This window comes from Amblyomma americanum, chromosome 8 (assembly GCF_052857255.1).
Source record: "Amblyomma americanum isolate KBUSLIRL-KWMA chromosome 8, ASM5285725v1, whole genome shotgun sequence".
NCBI classification, from domain to species: Eukaryota; Metazoa; Arthropoda; class Arachnida; order Ixodida; family Ixodidae; genus Amblyomma; species Amblyomma americanum.
In genome coordinates, this window is record NC_135504.1 from 40727112 (window position 1) to 40746330 (window position 19219).

General features: G+C 47.5%; 1 protein-coding gene across 1 annotated transcript; it reads right to left on the reverse strand.

Moving 5' to 3' along the window:
- On the reverse strand, positions 1–19139 carry LOC144101448 (uncharacterized). Its single transcript, XM_077634626.1, has 7 exons — positions 18999–19139; positions 9903–10367; positions 8038–8170; positions 7654–7765; positions 6136–6287; positions 4582–4748; positions 1–1927 (listed from the first exon to the last, which is right to left on the reverse strand). Exons 2-7 carry the CDS (start codon positions 10135–10137, stop codon positions 1512–1514), a joined length of 1215 nt encoding a protein of 404 aa, XP_077490752.1. The 5' UTR covers positions 10138–10367; positions 18999–19139; the 3' UTR covers positions 1–1511.
- Between the last annotated feature and the right edge of the window lie 80 nt (positions 19140–19219).

Genomic DNA, 19219 nt, shown 5'->3' on the forward strand with positions numbered 1-19219 from the left:
ACTCTTGCAGAAAAATATGTCATATTTTCTAAGCCAACAGTCGCAGGTACAGAATATATGCCACACTTCACCACTGTCCTGCTGCAAATACAACCTAAAGAACTGTGTCACGTCGTGTTTTTGAGCTCGAAACGTCCAAGAATTGAAGCCGACGAGCGCGTGGCGCCATCCATCGGGAGCCGCAAGCAAACTCGACAGACATGGGCCAAAAACTTGGCACTAGAAATGCAGCAGCATACAGACGAAAACGCAGACGCTAATGGCACGAAAAAGGTCTACTGTTCGTCGCGCTATCACGCGTTGCTTGCCAAAGAATGCAACTACGCTGTGCAGTACGGACTCCTAAACACAAAACAGCAGTCATAGAACATTGCCTGTTAAGCATTTCAATTACTACACACCTGCTGTCACTGCACCATTCGATTTTAAGAGTACGCAACACGGTTTTCATAGAGGTTCGCCTCTGTTCTCGATTAGCAGTGCTGACGCTAGATGGCGAGTGGGAGCACATGTTGCTAGAGTCACTGGAAAATCACGCTTCACTCGTTGTTCCCTACGAGGGAACGCATGTGTTTGCTTCGTAAAAGCGCCGCACATATGACGGCTAGCACCATTCCGGACACACACCCACAGATGTGAAGAACACGCTGAGGCAGTTCCAGCTTCCGCAGAGGCCCGGCTGCTCCAACAGGCGGCTTAACCATTCCGGTAAGAATTCTTCATTCTAACAGCTCTACATACGCCGGCGTTAGAAAGGAGCGTGCTTATTTCTACACCACGTACACTGCCGTCATGTGTCTGATGTCCTCAGAGACAGGTGTAAGAACTATAGGGAAAGAATCCTTATATTCTTCGCCCAGGCAACGAAGAGTCATTCATTGGCAACACGGTGATTGTTCTTGAATCATTGGACCTTTTTTTTTTGTCGTTTGGTCGCCAACTCGATGAGGGCTGGCTTCGGTGGGGGTTTGCCGGGTGCCCTGAGCATACCGCGACACGTGAGCATATAGGCAGTGGTCATAACCCCACATCACAGGAATTACTGACTCAAGCTCTGGCTTTTTAGGTGAACTGTATTGCCAAGAAGTTCCACTTAGCACGCCGAGGCTAGGGGAGCAGTCTTGGTCTAAACAATGCAAAGTCATTCAGTAGCATCATGGTCGCCACTCTTGACTCTTTGGACATACCCTGGATGTGTTCAGATAAAGCTGGCCTAGTTCAAATGTTGCCCTCAACACATTGCCCTGCTCAAGCCACTTCGATGAGGGTTTCCTCAGGTACATTTCACGTATGTATGCATACACACTAGTGACGTGGAACTGGTGACAGAAGAACGGAGGAACTGGCGACAGAAGAACTGAGGAACTGGTGACGAAAGCAGCGTCTTGTATACGAATTCTAGCGCCAGAAAGTTTCACTTCACACTATAACTGAACACGCCGAGGCTGGGGGAGCACTTCCCTTTCAAAAGCACCTCCCTCGATGCCAGAAGCTCCCATCCCTCACAGCTCTCAAACCGTGGCGTGAGTTTTGGTGCTGGAGCAACTGGCTCCCGGCGTGCTCGCTATCGCGGCCTCACTCTCGCAGCTGGTGCACTCCCCGTCGCTATCGCTGGTCGATCTCTCATCGTCGGAACTGTCGCTAGCGTCGCTGACGTTGAGGTGCGGCGTCTCGACGCCGCTGGGGGACGCGTAGCATCCGTTGCTGAGCGTCGCAGTTTGCGGAGGCCGCGGAGGTTTAGGAGGCGGGGCCGCTAAGGGCGTCGTCAGTTTCTGCGCCACTGGCGTTGTCGCCGCGGCCACCGCGGCCGCTGTCGGAGCCCTCACGTAAGAGGGTGCAGTCGCAGCCTTGCTGTTGTGGCGGCCGAAATGATGGCGATGTCTCGCGGGTCGCAGTTGCCGCATCCTCCGCAACGCTTCGGGAATGCCTGCAGAAAGAGGGCGAACACGCGTCAACACAATGGTACCCTTCTTGAGTCTCCTTCGTGAGCCGTAGCCTGCCATATTTTTCTGTGCCATAGTATGACATTGCGCAACATCCCTAAGATGCATGCCCGGTTAGATTCACAGCATTAAATCTAAAGCACAAAATAGAACAGTATTTACGTATACACTCGCAGGCCCTCCCTCTCCTTGTGCAAATGCAATAGGAAGGTTTGCTCAAGCGCATAAGCTTCGTTTACTTTTACTTGTGTAAGTGTCAAACAGCGCTTAATTTACGCTACGTAATGTATGAGAGCGGTTTGATCCCGGAATCGCGGCCCGTATTATTCTGGCCGCAACTTCACAGTTGGCCGGCCTCAAAAGCCTCCGCAGTCTCCGACAGTGTCAAGCGTGAACTTGTATTCGCCCGCCACAGCGAGCACTTGGAAAATAAACGGTCCGGTCTACGCTTTCGCGTGGTGCTGTTTAATTATAGGCCACTCACACTCCGGATACTTGTCTAGGTCACGCCAAAATTGAATTTTCCACAGGCAGTGCAGAATCCATCGATCCTGCCTGTTCTAACTTTGGTGTCGAGTCTTGGACACTACTAACAAAAAAATGTGTTCTTAAGTTGAGGTCAGCGTAGCGGGCTATGATAAACAAGAAGTCAACACTAAAAGACACAGATCAAATTTAGATTAGAGGTGAAAGGAAATTTAATGACAACGTAACTAAACAAAATGACATCATTAAATAAACATTTTTAGGTATTTAGACACTAGAATTCTGTACTGTTATCTCCTTTCTGCCCATTTTCGAAACAATATACTGTGAGATGTGCTGTTCAATGCACCGCGTTTGCCAAAAGTAACTGGACAACAGTGGTTGGTTTCTTAAGCGCGTAGTGAAGCCCTTAAGCTCTGAACCTCTGCAAAGTAAAGTGAACCCTTGTCCTCACATTCTGACATCTTTCAGTCTTTAAGGGTGCCGTAACGGCTCCGTTATACGATTCAGAAGCAAAAACCTATTGCTAGGTTACTTTTGGCAAAGGGGGTACATTTGTTCAGTCTGTTTTCTTCTACCAAATAGTGTTATTTCGATAACGTGCGCTTCACCTATGTATCGCAAAAACTTTGTCCTAATCATCCCGAATGTTTAAACTAATTTCGTACATAAATATGATTCATCGTGCAATCTCTCAGTGCTGCTTTACGTTTTGATTTTCATTTCTCATTTATAGGAGGTTCGGATACAGTCGCGGGCTCTGGGACCTGCTTCTGTATGTAAGTTCTGTAATGAATTCTTACCTTGATGCAATAAAACTGAATTGAAATAACTGAAGTCATGAACAGGAAACGGACTTCAGGGGGACATGTAACGCATGCAGAGAACACCGTAAACACGAATCACCTTACAAGGGAGTAAGCGCACTCCCTAATAGGGGCATTGCGTACCATCTCTCTATTAGGGAGTGCGCTAGGGCCGTTTACCCCTTTATAGGGTAATTCGTGTTTACAGTGAATACATAACTAATGGTCCACTGATCAGTTGGGCTGCAGTCGGGCGAAGAAGTAACAAATAATTCGTCACGGTTAGGAGGCTCACTCAGCCTCAAGTTGACTTAACTTCAGATTCCTTCGCACAGCAGCCGACTGGAACGGCTTTTCCTGCTACGCATCTGCTATCACCTGTTCAGTTTAGCAGTAATCACTTCAATGACCTCAAGTCGCAATAATAATAATGTAATTTTTCTACTTGCAACCCTTATGTAATGCCACACAGTGGTGTCTTTAATGCAGCTAGTGAAGTGGAGAGTAGAGAGTCTGAGTACTTTGAAATGTAGTGCGCGGGCTGACAGTGAGCAATCATTCGAGATAACTGGCTAATTAAGCCAGCAAGAGCTAAAGAGTGTAGACTTCATCATCATCAGCCTGACTACCCCCACTGCAGGACAAAGGCCTGTCCCATATTTCTTTAATTAACCCTGTCCTTTGCCAGCTGTGACCACCGTATCCCCGCAAACTTCTTAGTCTCATCTGCCCACCTAACCTTCTGCTGCACCCTGCTACGCCTGCCTTCTCTTGGAATCCACTCCGTTACCCTCAAGAACCAGCGGTTATCTTGTCGTTGTTGTCTTGCCTTAGCATTCCGTACCCTCCCAAGCCCATTGCTACCTTTTCATTCTGACTAGGATGTCAGTAACCCGCGTTTGTTCTCACACACACACTGCCTCCTTCCAGTCTCTTAACCTTACACCTATCATTTTTCTTTCCATAGCTCGCTGCGGTGTCCTCAACTTAAGCTGAACTCTTTTTATTAGCCTCCACGTTTAGCCTCCACGTTGGAGGTTAGCCTCCAGGTTGGAGGCTAACAAAAAGGGTTCAGCTTAAGTTACGAACAGCACATCGAGCTATGGAAAGAAGTAAACGCGCAGATCACTGGCTGTCAACAGGAGATGCCATCGTACTGCATTGGTCGTAGCCTGGTTGATGACGATGATGATGAGATCGACGACGATGGATATTCACTAGGGTGGCTGTTCGGGCCAGCTGGCCACGGCTCGATTCCCTCGCAGTGTTCGCGTACCGAAGCAAGATGATGCTGCGCACCGGCGTACTGATGTGACGGGTGGCAGGCGTCACATGCCTACACTCACTCTTGGTGGAGAAGTGCTGGGCGTCGCACCGGCGCACCACCAGCAGCACGGCACCCACGGCGAGTAGCATCAGGGCCAGCGCGCCAAACACGATGCCCACGATGACGCCCGCGCTGGTGCCGGGAGGGGGCTGAACGCGAGCGCCCACCAGGCCCTTCAGCTGGAGCCTACGCAACAGTCGGGGTTTGGCCACACGGAGGACACTCATAATCACCACATCAACCAAAGTATTAAATGAGTACAGGCACCAAGTTTTGGTTCTGCGTTTTATTCCTTGTAACGATGCGCAAGGCATTAGTATCGGTTTTATTCGCCTATCACCGCGAAGCAATTTAAGCGGGGGCGCGCGCATCGAGGCACCCTAGGAGTGTGTAGGGTGCCTCGATGCGCGCGCCGCGCGCGCCGCGCGCGCCCTACACACTCGCATTTGGCAGCGCCCCTATGCGGCCGCCGCGGGTATACACATTGCTCCCGGTGCCAGTTTGGCGCTCTCGGTCGGTACACTAGCCAGTATATTCTAGGCAATGTAATTCCGTAACGGGAACACGGTACACGGTATGCTAAAGAGTCTAATAAACGGCCCCAAAATTTACAGTGTTTATTATTGCTCAGCAATGCGATCGCTGGGTCGTGCATTGCGTAGCAAGTGTAAAGGGTCGTGGATTTTTGTTTTATTTTACCTCCATCCAAATGCAGCGTCCATCAGAGGAGCGTGAAAATAAACCTACTATCGTGGCATCTTGATAGTACTACCCTGGTCGATATTCGGATGTTTGGCGAATGCTGCGCCCGCTAGCGGTGTCCGTTGATTCTTGAGCACGAAAGCGCCGGCGCGAGTTTAGACACTCGAGAACACGACAGCCATTTCGATGGCGCGGCCACCCCTCAATCGTCGCTGCCGTGTTGTAGCCGCAGCGCAGCGCGATTTCTGACGTTCTGCGACACAAAGGCGCTTCGGTGGCGTCGCAACCACTTTTCGGCGAACTTCCAACGAGTCGGTCGCATGCGCTGCCGCACCATCGGCACGATCGCTGCGAGCTTCCCAGCCGTCAAAAAATAAGCTTTGAGGCCTCTCATGAGAGACTGGCTGCTCGCAGTTGAGTATCTGCTAACGAGCGCAAAAATCCCGAAAATTATTTATAGGACACCAAAAATTCAGCAAACCTCGATAGAATTAGGCACGATTATAAAATGAGCGCATAATAAGATGACTCACATTTACATCAGCCCAAATATTTGCTGCCAATGTGCGGCGGCAGTACTTCGATAGAAGCGAAACGCAAAAAGGCGGCCGTGCGCTGTGCGATGCCAGTGTACGTTAAAGATCTCCAGGTGGTCGAAATTTATCCCGAGCCCTCCACCCTACGGTGCCTCTTTGTCTATTCCTTCTTTCACTTTCTCCTTCCTCCCACGCGGAGCGGTTGTGGTGCCCACTGAGAAGTGAGACAGTCCATTGCTTCCTTCTTTTCTTCCTATAACCAATTCATTACATTCCGCGCGCTTTTGCCAGCCCTATATCCGCGCGCCTGTTGATTCGGGCAAACAGCGGTTCACCTGCGAAGCATGTCGAAGTAGGACTGGACCATGGACTCGAGCCCCTCGTAGAAGTCGCAGTTGGAGAAGTGTCCGCGGCTCTCCAGGTAGATCTGGTCGGCCACCTCTTGCGGGAACACACCCGACACGGCCGGCCCCACCAGGGTGTGAGACTGCAGTGTTGCAACACAGCCTCAGAGTGAGCTGTATGTGTACGCTGCGAGAGCACCTTTTGTTTAAGTGGGGGCTTTCTAGTGAAAACAAATGGTGCACTTGCGATGCAAGCGAGTTGGTGCGCATCGTATCTGTATCTCCTTGTCCCCGCCATGCACGTACAACTGCTTTTTCAAACCACTTGTGTGGGGTGTTCGTTACATGCGTGCTCCAAGGCAAGAATGCAGTTAGCGGGGTGCATTCTAAACGGAAAGGAGTAAGAAGGGAAGTAAGCTGTCCTCTATAGTGCACAGCCTTTTATGAACGGAGTGTGGGTACAGTAAATTTCAAAGGTTTACCGGCCATCTCGCGTGCAACCTTAACACTCGCCTGGTGTTGCTTTACACATTGAAATGTCAGTTGTTTTACACACTGAAAGGACAGCGTATATATCGCCGCTATCTGCAGCGAAAATAGCCCCATCTCATAACATCATACTTCAAGACAGCTAGCCCGTCTCCCTGTCTGAAGCACCTTGAGAGAGCAATACAAGTCTTACAGCATTGTTCCGCATAGTCTCATCTCAGTGGGTCACGTAAAGCTGTAATGCCTTGAAAGCCTTGATTTCCTCATGGCTATAGGTTGAGCATTAAATAATGTCAAGCAATCGCGTTTGATTTGATTTGTTTCGATTACTTCACCCAAGAGAAGCTACTTGCAGTGTGATATAGCCTTACACGTGCCGTTCAGTATTTCTGGTTACTTGCGGCGTCAGCACGGCAATTTCCACTTGGCTCGCGTATTCTCTCGCGCTATAACTAACTACCCGAGCTAACGAACCTAACAGCGCGGCACGAAAGTGAACGCAAACTGACTTACACGCTATAGAAAAATTCACACAGGTTTGAACGGGTCAGCAAATAGAATTGTCACATTTGATTTGGGTGTACAGGATCAACGTCCCAAAGCGACTCAGGCTATGAGGGACGCCCTAGTGGAGGGCTCCGGATAAGTTCGACCGGCTGGGGTTCTTTAACGAGCACTGACATCGCAAAGTACAGGAAAGTCGCGAGTGCGACCCCATCCGTGGCAGTAGCACTTCTATACCTATATAGAGGCAACATGCTGGATGCCCATGTACAGTGAGATGTCAATTGCACGTTAAAGAACCCCAGGTAGACGAAACTATCCGGATCTCTACACACGGCGCCCCTCACAACCTGAGTCGACGTTCACCCTGCAAAGCCAAACAAAATGCGCCATAATCCTGTTTGCGCACCTACTCAAACCTGACAGAGCACTTGGGTCGAACATGGCAGCTATAAATTTTTCTTCTTTCTGACACGTACTGCACAAGCCTAGCTCAGATTTTTTTTTTACTTTTACCTGCTTGTCCTTGGTGGATATGAGCAGCAGTATGTCGTCGTCGCAGTGGCCCAAGCCCCACTGCTTGCGCAGTCTCTCAGCGAACAGCCGCACGGCCTCCGAGATCGGCAAACTGCAATGAGTTTTTGACCAATGAGCGGATGGTATAAATGATTGGGTCACATGGTTAAGTCTAGCTGGTGACTAACCCATCTATACCCTATGCTTCAATGGCTGCCCTGTACGGATGCATCAGTTGTACTACTGACGATCTGATTAGTTCCTTCGCTCACATATAGTTATGGTCAGCCTTTGACAAACTGATTGGCTGTGTGAATGAAGGAACGAGCGGGTGATAGAGTGAGTGAGAGAGTGTATATGGTGAGAGAGTGAAGCGACACCCACTTGTGCGGCCTGTGGATGTGCTCCATGATGGCGACGCCGAGGGTGATGCCCCTGGCCTGAGACTTGCCGCACGTGGGGCAGATGCAGAGGGTCTCGTTCCTAATGCGCTCGATGATCCAGTCCAGGGAGTCCGCTGCAGAGTTGCGAGCAGCACTACGTCATTATCGCAGCTGAGCAGCAAACCGCACCGCGTGCAAGTGTGGCAGCTCTTGAACGACGAGTCGTGAGTTCTTGTTGTGTTAACGTGGTCACTTGCATCATTTCTTGAATAAGCTACGACAGTCACTAAGTCGTTGCGGTCCTACTCTACAAACGCAATGGAGACAACTGCTGACGCTTTCATAAGAGAAATATAAAAAAGTTCGGCTGCACCGATGCGAGAAAAAATATATAGATGCGCATGGTAGGATTACGTGAACTGCTGTAAAAACCGGTTCCCGCTGCCACTGCACTCCTCAAAGATCTAAACTGCAACCAGGCATCTCATTTCACCTAAGGAGCAAAACTTGAAAACAGGAGTGAGACCGCCACACGCCACAGGTCATACATTTTTAACAGTCATTGAGTTTTTAGCATTATTTCGCTTTCTCAGGGATAATGTGCCGAAAATGAGGCTCCCAAAATTAAAACGGTGTTTTGCATTCCATTAAGCCTAAAATTGCATCTACTCTTATATATTATAGTTTATGTTGTATGGGGTTTAACGTCCCAAAGCGGTCCAGGCTATGAGGGACGTTACAGTGGAGGGTTCCGGAAATTTTCACCACCTGGGGTTCTTTAAAGTGCACTCACATCGCACAGTACACGGCTCTCTATCATTTCGCCGCCATCGAAATGCGACAGCCGTGGCCGGGACCGAACCCTCATCCTTCGGGTCAGCAGCCGAGCATCATGGCCACTGAGCCACCGTGACCTCAATCTTACATCTTCTACAACTTTGAGGGAACTTTTGAAGAGCAGTTTGGTCAGATGCAGATCTTGTTTTTCGCCTAGGCCATCATGCACAGTTGACTACTGTGATAAGATCCGAACAAAAATATAAACCCCAGTCCGAGATAAAAAAACTGGGCAAGCTTTATTTTATATATTTAGAAAAGATGCTCCACTTTATTTTCTGCTTTGCGTTCATTTTTCTATGCCAGAAAGCGTCGCAATCGCAAATTCGCTAAGGTCATTCTGATAAGGTCGCCCCAGTCCCATTCAGTTTCAGTGGTCCCGAATGGCGACATTCATCTTCAGGACCTTTTCGCGGCGCTTTTGCCTGCGCACCGCTCGCCTTTAAACAAAAAGACCTCATTCGAAAAGTCCTTCGAGATGGCCCCGTGTTAAAGAAGTATTATTCCCTCATTGCTATTAGGGGCCCCAAGACACAACACATGAGGCGGTTATTCACCCAACAAGCGCTCATCCGGATCTCTCCGAACTAGCCCGCAAAATTGAGTTTTAAACGAACAAAAAAGTAGAACTAAGCTTGCCGGCTTAGCGCATTAATCAGCGAAAGCTGTTGTATACTTGATTTAGCTATTTAGGTTAATCCCAGACTCCAACGCTTCCCACTGTCTCTTTACTCCCTCTCGTACTTTCCGTGTCCCACCTCACCCTTAAACGTAGAGAGGAGAATTTCCTCTCGCCACTTCTCCACTTACCAACAATGGCAGATGGCGGCCACTGAAATGAACTGAATTGAATTAATTCACCAAATATTTAAGGTTATACGGCTGACGCTGGATATTCCACTGTAGAATGCAGGGCTGTACGGCTAAACCTTATCTATAACTGCTTTTGCTGTAAAACACACACACCCACACGGGCTCGGGAAATGAGCCCTTCATGACATCGCCTAGGTATGCTTAAAGATATCTCGCCTTGCTTCTTGTTGATGACCCTGTCCGGGTCACATACGAAAGAAGCCCGGTAGCGATTGCAGTAGCGGGGCTGCGTTATCGGGTGCGGGTACTCGTCCACACGCCAATACCACCGGGAGTCCGGGTCCTCGTCCTCGGCACTGCACCAGCTGTCGGCCGACACCGCCAGGGGAGCGCAGGAGCAGAGTAGGGCGGCCAAGATGGCCGCCAAAGGCCCACCGCCGCTTTCCCTCATGGCGCCAAGTGTCGCCCGCTGTTCCTTCTGTGGGCTACGCCGACCTCAGCCGATGGAGAAAAGAAGGGGGCGGCTGGGCTGGCGCATCGGCACCGTCTGTGGCGCCGCCCTGATCCGGAAGCCTTTCATCCAGGTCATCGTGGTTGTTGCCTTGCGTCTACGCTGATTATTCCTCGGGGCTATACTAGGACACAGCACGAGAGCCGCCCAATGGATACATAAGGGAGTCTCTGCAGGAAGAAACCGCGAGAATAGGACAGGTCTTTAGATGATGGACAGGAAAACAGCTCCTTGCTTTTTCTTTCTTACTTGGGACTGAGGAGCGACATCAAAACCTCATTGAATACGTTCTCCTCCCGTACTCTCCCCCCCCCACTTTTCCTCACCAAAACAGTTCTCTTCTTGACCATTCATTCATTGATTGATTCATTCATTCATTCATTTATTTCTTTTTTCTCATTATGCAGTAAAAAAAAGAGCCAAGGAAAAGCCGGGCTTGATGTGTCCTTTGCCCCTTTAAAAGGCACTGACAACAGCGAAAAACGCAAGACAACCTAAAAACACGCAACCAGCTTCGAGTAAAACTGAGATTTGGGCGAGTTGGTAAGCATTTATAGTGGGTGAACAACGCAACAAACGCGGGACCAAGGCAAGACAAGCGCTGACTAGCAACTGAGTTTATTGAAGAACGAAAAGTGGTAATTCTTCAATAATAACTTTTCGTTCAATAAACTCAGTTCCTAGTCAGCGCTTGCCTTGCCTTTGTCCCGCGTTTGTTGCGCTGTTGACCCACCATGACTGCAACTAGCTTCGTCACGCATGAAACAAAATATACAGTAGAAATGAAAACATATTCGATTTTTTATGGTTTATGGGGGTTTAACGTCTCAAAGCGACTCAGGCGACGAGGGACGCCGTAGTGAAGGGCTCCGGACATTTCGACCACATGGAATTCTTTAACGTGCACTGACATCGCACAGTACAAGGGCTCTAGAATTTCGCCTCCATCAAAATGCGACCACCGAGGCCGGGATGGAACCCGCGTCTTTCGGGTCAGCAGCCGAGCGCCATAACCACTCAGCCACCGCGGCGGCACAAAACGTATTAGAAGACACAGACAACCGACTTAAAATAAATTACATCGCACAGCGTAAATGCAGCGCATAATACACAGTACATGAAATTAGTCGAGTCAGCTGATGACCATGGCAATGAAATCTGAAATCTTATGTTTAGCAATGTCGTTTCTGGCCATTTAGCAATGACCAACATAGCCTAGGCTTGTAGATATCAGAAGACCACTGATGGCACGGTCTTAGTAGCCAGAGGTACGAAGCTGGCCATTCAGGAGAACGTCCTCATTGACCGGAAGCTGACTGCGTGACCCCGGAGCGTTGACGTCATTGAGTTTTCTGTTACAGCACAAATACTAGCACTAGATTGCAACTACGAGTGGTAGAATACTGCAACTGCTATCACTGGAAGCACAGCTTGTACTGCTGCTGCTATCACTACTACTGCTGCTACTACTGCTATTTATACCACTACTACTACTTTTATTACTACAAGCACTGTTACTGCTGCTGCTGCTACGATGGCGATGCCGTAAGTTTAGAACCTGGAGGTGTAGAACACTGCGATAAAAAAAAAGGGGATCCACGCCCCAGATTAAAAACTGACGTTCTGTGCATCTTGGGAAAATGTGTGCGCTTGGAATAAGCAGGCAGGTGCAGTCGGAATTCATACGAGGGTGGTCCCGTCAGGTTCAACTATACTCGACAAAAGTGCTCCATCGCGGTTTTATTCCTGCAAGGCGATGAACAAAACACATGAGCTTCTATGCCCGAATTGCTTTCTACACCCTCCAGACTGGAGAGCCAACGACCGCGGCAACAAGAAGGAAGACATTGGCATCGTTCGGCTAGCGTGAAGCCGATCACCGTCACACTGATCCCCACAGTACTCGAGCGCCCGACCGAAAGAACAGTTTCGCTAGCACTCGACCAGCTTCAAGGCCCAGGAGACTTGGCATCCTATTGCAGAAAACATGGATGCTTTGTGCGGTAAGATAAGGCGAAGGTTACCGGCACGCCCATCCGCTAACCGGCGTTTGAGGAGGATATTGAAGCTCCCTGCACGGTTTCCGTGGAAGATACGGAGGGCGCTCGCGCATGCGGCTGATTGCGCAACAAAAATATCACTGAGGATAGCACTTCGGTGCTATCTTCGGTGCAGATCTGCGTGAACGAGCCAAGGTCCTGAGCCCCGTACTGAAAGTTGGGAACATGGCGGACTGGAATTTCAAGCAACTAGACTGCTATTTATTATAATAGAATTTTGTTCTTTTTCTAGTATATATTTACACTCTAAAAAACACGAATAGACTTACATGGGAGTAAAAAGAGAGTAAGCTGCTCATTAGGGCACTCTAAAGGATCGCACTTTAGAGTGCGCAGTTTTCATTTCCTTGTTCTTCGACACATTGTTAGCGCTACGTAACGTCTGGTTTGTGTTATGGGCCATCATACGTACTTCATCCTCTCATGCTTTCGTGCGCAGAAAGACGAGATTAATTAACTAATTGATTTATTAATTCATTTGCACGGTCTCCTCGATGAAAACTCAACACGGGGTCTGGGCTGATAAAAGGGTGTCAGAAAAAAAAAAGGGGGGGGGGGGATTAGACACATTCAATTGCTAGTCCGCGCTCCCAAGTATTGGTTTGTGTGCTTTCAATGTAAACTTAGGACAGTGCCTATGAAAGCTGCGGTTGTGAGGAGACCATCGCTCATCTTCTCTGTGAGTGCCCTGCATTTGCGAGTGCAAGACATACACTGTGCTGTGCCCCGGACCGCCTCGATCCTCGCCCATTAACAGAGCAAAAGATCCTCGGTCCGTGGCCACAGCAGTCGACTGCCCTCAAGGCATACAAGGCACTCTTTGCTTACTTGAGAGCGACTGGATTGAGTGACGTATTGTGACAGCGTTGTGCGTGTGTGTGTGTGCGTGTTATGCCTTTTTCCCCTTCTCTCTTCCTCCTTTTAGCCCCCTAATCCCTCTTCCCCAGTGCAGGTTAGCCAACCGGAACCCCTTTTTGGTTAACATCCCTGTCTTTCCCTCCTCCTATCTATCTATCTATCTATCTATCTATCTATCTATCTATCTATCTATCTATCTATCTATCTATCTATCTATCTATCTATCTATCTATCTATCTATCTATCTATCTATCTATCTATCTATCTATCTATCTATCTATCTATCTATCTATCTATCTATCTATCTATCTATCTATCTATCTATCTATCTATCTATCTATCTATCTATCTATCTATCTATCTATCTATCTATCTATCTATCTATCTATCTATCTATCTATCTATCTATCTATCTATCTATCTATCTATCTATCTATCTATCTATCTATCTATCTATCTATCTATCTATCTATCTATCTATCTATCTATCTATCTATCTATCTATCTATCTATCTATCTATCTATCTATCTATCTATCTATCTATCTATCTATCTATCTATCTATCTATCTATCTATCTATCTATCTATCTATCTATCTATCTATCTAGGACAGTTCACTATTTTATGTCTTAATAATGAATAATTGATTTTTTGGGGGAAGGAAATGGCGCAGTATCTGTCTCATATATCGTTGGACACCTGAACCGCGCCTTAATGGAAGGGTAAAGGAAGGAGTGAAAGAAGAAAGGAAGAGTGAGGTGCCGTAGTGGAGGGCTCCGGAATAATTTCGACCACCTGGGGATCTTTAACGTGCACTGACATCGCACAGCACACGGGCGCCTTAGCGTTTTTCCTCCATAAAAACGCAGCCGCCGCGGTCGGGTTCGAACCCGGGAACTCCGGATCAGTAGTCGAGCGCCCTAACCACTGAGCCACCGCGGCGGGTACTCTTTTATGTCTTCTTTTGTCCTCTCCTTCGCCACTCTTCATGCATTTGCGACCTGCCTATTAGGTTGTTTCCTCTATTGGAAAATGAGGCTTAGATCTATTGAACCTTCGCGTACAATTCCCAACAATTCGCGGAATCCAACTGTGCGACACAACTGCAGTTTTCACAGATACTTTGTATAGTACATTACGTGTTCGGCCCAAGCTAACGGCAGGGGAAAATTTGCTTCAGCAAAAGTCATTGCGATTAAAAAATCAACTTCAAGACAACCGTGTGGAACCGTTCTATTCATTTTGTATATGCTGTATGTTTTGGAAGGACGCATGGAGAACGGAGAAGAGACACAGGGCCGTTGACGCCGAGATGCACTGTGTGAAAAATCTTGTGCGCGCAGTGACTCAAGATAATCTGAACCATCAGAGACGCAGTCTTATATCAGCGAGCTAGTAAATCGATTCGAATATACTGTAAATGCATTGCGGCTAGCTTTCGCAGTGGCAAGGACGTGAATCAAACAGTACACCATTAAATTTGAAGCACAGCGCCCTTAGCTTCAAATTTACTAAGTTTCTTCCCTAAAGTCGTGTTTCATAAACTTATGATCATGGGTGAAGGTTTATTTGGTGTCTAAGATATTTAAAGAAGCTTCAGGTCACGATGAGCAGTCGCAAGTTTGTTGTGCGCGTGTGTTTATTGTTTCATCATGAACTAATCACGCGCGCAACCTGCACATATTTATTATTGTGTAAATAGTTTCTGTGTGTATTACGTCTCCCCATATCCTCTCTTCCTGTCCCATCACCTCTTTCATTTCTTCATTCTGCCTGCTATCCTTTATTTCCGCTGCCCCAGCTCAGGTGCTTCAGTATCGATGGCAGATGCCGGGGCTAGCAAAAACCTTTTCCTTCCTTTTTATTATTACTTTTATTAAAACCACTTAATCGTCAAACGAGTGTATCGTTACCCTCACGCGCACATACGCGCGCAACAAGATTGGAAGAAAGAACATATAGCTCACATGTCGAACCACAAACATGAGGAGCACTCAGAAAAGATAAAAATGAGCCGTACATAAAATTGAAAACGAGTATCCTCCAATCACATGCTGTTTTCTCTCAATGAGGAGCACACGGAGGAAAAAAAAGAAAGAAAATTACTGTTGAAACAGCAGTTCGGTCTCTGTGACCACTTTGTGTAAGTGCGTTCCTTGTCATTACATAAGGTACCCACAAGAAAGAGCGATAGACACGGCTCCGGCAGAAGACACATTCATGTAAATGGTAAAAATCGGTTCAAATTTCGCAGAAGTTCGCATATCTCAATGGATATCCTTATCTGCTGTCCCTCCTGATCATCTTTGCCATTTCTCATAGCAGTGTGGCGTTTTGTTTTACGCGTATCAATTTTAATGTGTGCAATTCTCGTCACATCAATTCAGGATATTTATACGAACTCAGCCTTTCTGACGTCACAGATATTACCCGCACGCCGATACTCGCTCCCGGCTAGTCTAGCAAAAGCTTTTGCGTTTATATTCAGTTATTTCATGCTTTGATGAGTCACATTTATAGTCACTACTTGCAGCACATTCAACGCACGTACCAAACTCTTATCTCGTAATATTTACGACGTCATCACTGCATCACGCCAAACAACCTCATCCAGCCTCCACATGTCCAGCTTTCTTGGATAATAATAATAAAATAATAATAATACTAATAATAATAATAATAATAATAATAATAATAATAATTGGTTTTTAGGGAAAGGAAATGGCGCAGTATCTGTCTCATATATCGTTGGACACCTGAACCGCGCCGTAAGGGAAGGGATAAAGGAGGGAGAGTGAAAGAAGAAAGGAAGAGAGAGGTGCCGTAGTGGAGGGCTCCGGAATAATTTCGACCACCTGGGGATCTTTAACGCGCACTGACAACGCACAGCACAGGGGCGCTTTAGCGTTTTTCCTCCATAAAAACGCAGCCGCCGATTATGATTATTGAAAAATTGCAAGGAATGAACCACTGAAGGTAATGAATGGTCCATTCTTCCGATACGCATGTAGCGAAATCTTTCTTTTAAAATTTCTCCACCGCTCGCATCCGCAGCAGTTAAGACTCCCATAGGAAATAAATAGGGAACGTTTTTCGCGATAGCAAAAACGTTAATAACAAAAAAAATGCAAGCGCGCCAACAGGAGATATGCGGATATACTGATTGTATTAGTAAAATCTTGTGATATATATATATGAAAAAAATGCGTTCATAAACTGTTTCTCATTGAAAAACGCTTTTGTCTAGAACAGTTGGGCATAGAGGTCATGGAATGAAAGAAATTTTTGTAAAAGAAACCCGAGCTGGTCTCACACAACTGCGTCGTGTGTGAATTTCCTCCTGTCAGATTTTTTTTTCTTTTGTGCAGAGGCGTACGGTGGCGTAATGTTCTACTTCAGATTATGAAAAGCAGTTTTATCGCAGTCCTATGCATACGGCAGTCACAGGTCGTCACTTCTATTCGTAGCGGCAGGTTTCGCGCATGCTCGAATAAAAACGCTGCTTACGTGCGTTCTAACGGAAGTCACCACAAAGAAAACGCTGCTGCCGTTCACAGACGACGAAATCTGCGATCTGTTTAACAGGCGCAAACACAGCCGAGGGTCGAGTCGGTAACGGTGAAGCCGCGCGTTGTCTGAGTGCAGACGGTTGTTTACCGCCGTCGCCGAACGATGCACGATAAGCAACTGGAGCTGTCGGTGCAAAGGGCCAGACAACGGTACTTCCCCCAAAGGAAACCGGCCACCTCTGTGCTGTTCATTTCTGCCACAACCACAAACACCCCCATCCGAAGTGCAGCAGTTTTCACTGCAGGCCACTTTTGCTCCCTCCCAGTGTTTGTTTGTTTCTAATCGTTTTTTTTTCTTTCTTCAGAATTTCACTCTCTCGGTCTCCTTCCAGTAATTCTGTTTGTTTTGAGCCGCCGCGGTGGCTGAGTGGTTATGGCGCTGGGCTGCTGGCCCGAAAGACGCGGGTGCGATCCCGGCCGCGGCTGTCGAATTTCAATGGAGGCGAAATTCTAGAGGCCCGTGTACTGTGCGATGCCAGTGCACGTTGAAGAACCCCAGGTGGTCAAAATTTCCGGAGCCCTTCACTACGGCGTCTCTCATAGCCTTAGTCGCTTTGGGACGTTAAACCCCCATAAACTAAACTGTTTGTTTTACGTATCTAGTGCGTGCAGCGCACCCTTCTGGTCAGCCGAATCTCAAAGCCGCGGTGGCTCAGTGGTTATGAATAATAATAATTGGTTTTGGGGGGAAAGGAAATGGCGCAGTATCTGTCTCATATATCGTTGGACACCTGAACCGCGCCGTAAGGGAAGGGGTGAAGGAGGGAGTGAAAGGAGAAAGGAAGAGGTGCCGTAGTGGAGGGCTCCGGAATAATTTCGACCACCTGGGGTGGTTATGGCACTCGGCTGCTGACCCCAAAGACGCGGGTTCGATCCCGGCCGCGGCGGTCGAATTTCGATGGAGGCGAAATTCAGGAGGCCCGTGTACTGTGCGATGTCAGTGCACGTTAAATAACCTCAGGTGGTCGAAATTTCCGAAGCCCTTCACTACGGCGTCCATTATAGCCTGAGTCGCTTAGGGACGTTAAAGATCCATAAACTAAACATAATATAAGTATCAAATTGAAACAACCAAAGTAATGCGTTTATTTTTTAAACTTACCGTGCTATTTTATTTTAAAAATAACTAGTAGCTCTCATTCTAAGCTGGAATCGGTTAATACATACGTTCTTATATTGCTCTAGACATGTCCGCCTATCTTTGCCCTGAATCATTTCAATTCTATATTTCGAAAATGCATGTCCCGTTCTTGCAACGATCTTTATTGAGATTGGCAGTATCCCTGAATTAAAAAAAATAATCCTTGCTCTGCAGAAGCAGCTGCACAAAACACGAGCCGCTTAAAGACAGATCCGATAACAGGGCGTTGTCTATCAACTGACATTGCTTTCATCCTTGAAAGCGAAGATAGGCGTAGTTATAGGTGAATAAACTAGCTCAGTTCGGTGATCTCGTTTTGTTTACAGACCAAGCGACGACGTCGCCATACATGAGCTCGCGCTTCTTTGCTCACACCTTAGAAGCTTCGAGTAATGTTGGACGGACGGACATGCTCTAAACACTCACCGATATAGACACTGGAGAGTTTGGCACGTTCAGGAAGGAATGGAACAAAGCTTGATTGGAATGTTCCTGCGTATTCGTGCTGGGAGATTGAACCGAGGGTTCATGATGCAACTATACATGGTAACATGTTTTTACACTCCCGCAACATGAGTCAGTTAAAGATCTTGGGGCACGAAACCGAGAGGTGTCAATCATGACGCGGAATTTTTTCCCCAGCGTTTCCGAGGTTCTCCGTGATAAAATAAGCCCGAGCTTGCATGTTTTCATTAAACTAGAAATGCACATCAAGAAGAATGATTGCTTTTAGGGGTTCAAAGAACCAAAGATCTCAGAACGGACACATACGCAGGAACTCCGAACGACAGATTAAACGTTGTCTTTCTTCCATCTCTCGTTTTTCCACACTGTTTTGTGTTACCACAAAACTCAGAAACCAGCCCAGTGCGTTCACCTCTTTGAATATTTACGCTGCCTTCACTGAAACGAATAGAAGCGTTCGGATAGATATATTCATAACGATGCTTAATAACAAAGTGATATAGATCTGCTTATCGCTACGCATCAACACGGCACAAAATATACTATACCTTTATCCACAGTGAAAGAAACCTGGCGCGAGCTGGGCCATCTTGCAATCCACCGAATGACTCAAATAAGCGGGGCATTACATCGTATACGAGAGACGCCAGTCTTACACATCGATAAGGACAGATAAGGAGCGAATGACAGCCCACACAGGCACTCACCTGAGATCCCCGTTCACACATACGCAGACAGCATCAGAGCCCTCGTGAGCACCATTATCCCTCGCTCGCAATAGCACCCGCCGCCGACTGCGGTCAAGACGTCCGACACGACTCCTGGCGACGGCGATACACAAAGCACGCGCGAGGGATCCGCACCTACGACGACGCTGGCTATCTTTGACAGCCGATAACGGCGCTAGGCAGCATAAATGTCGCTTTGG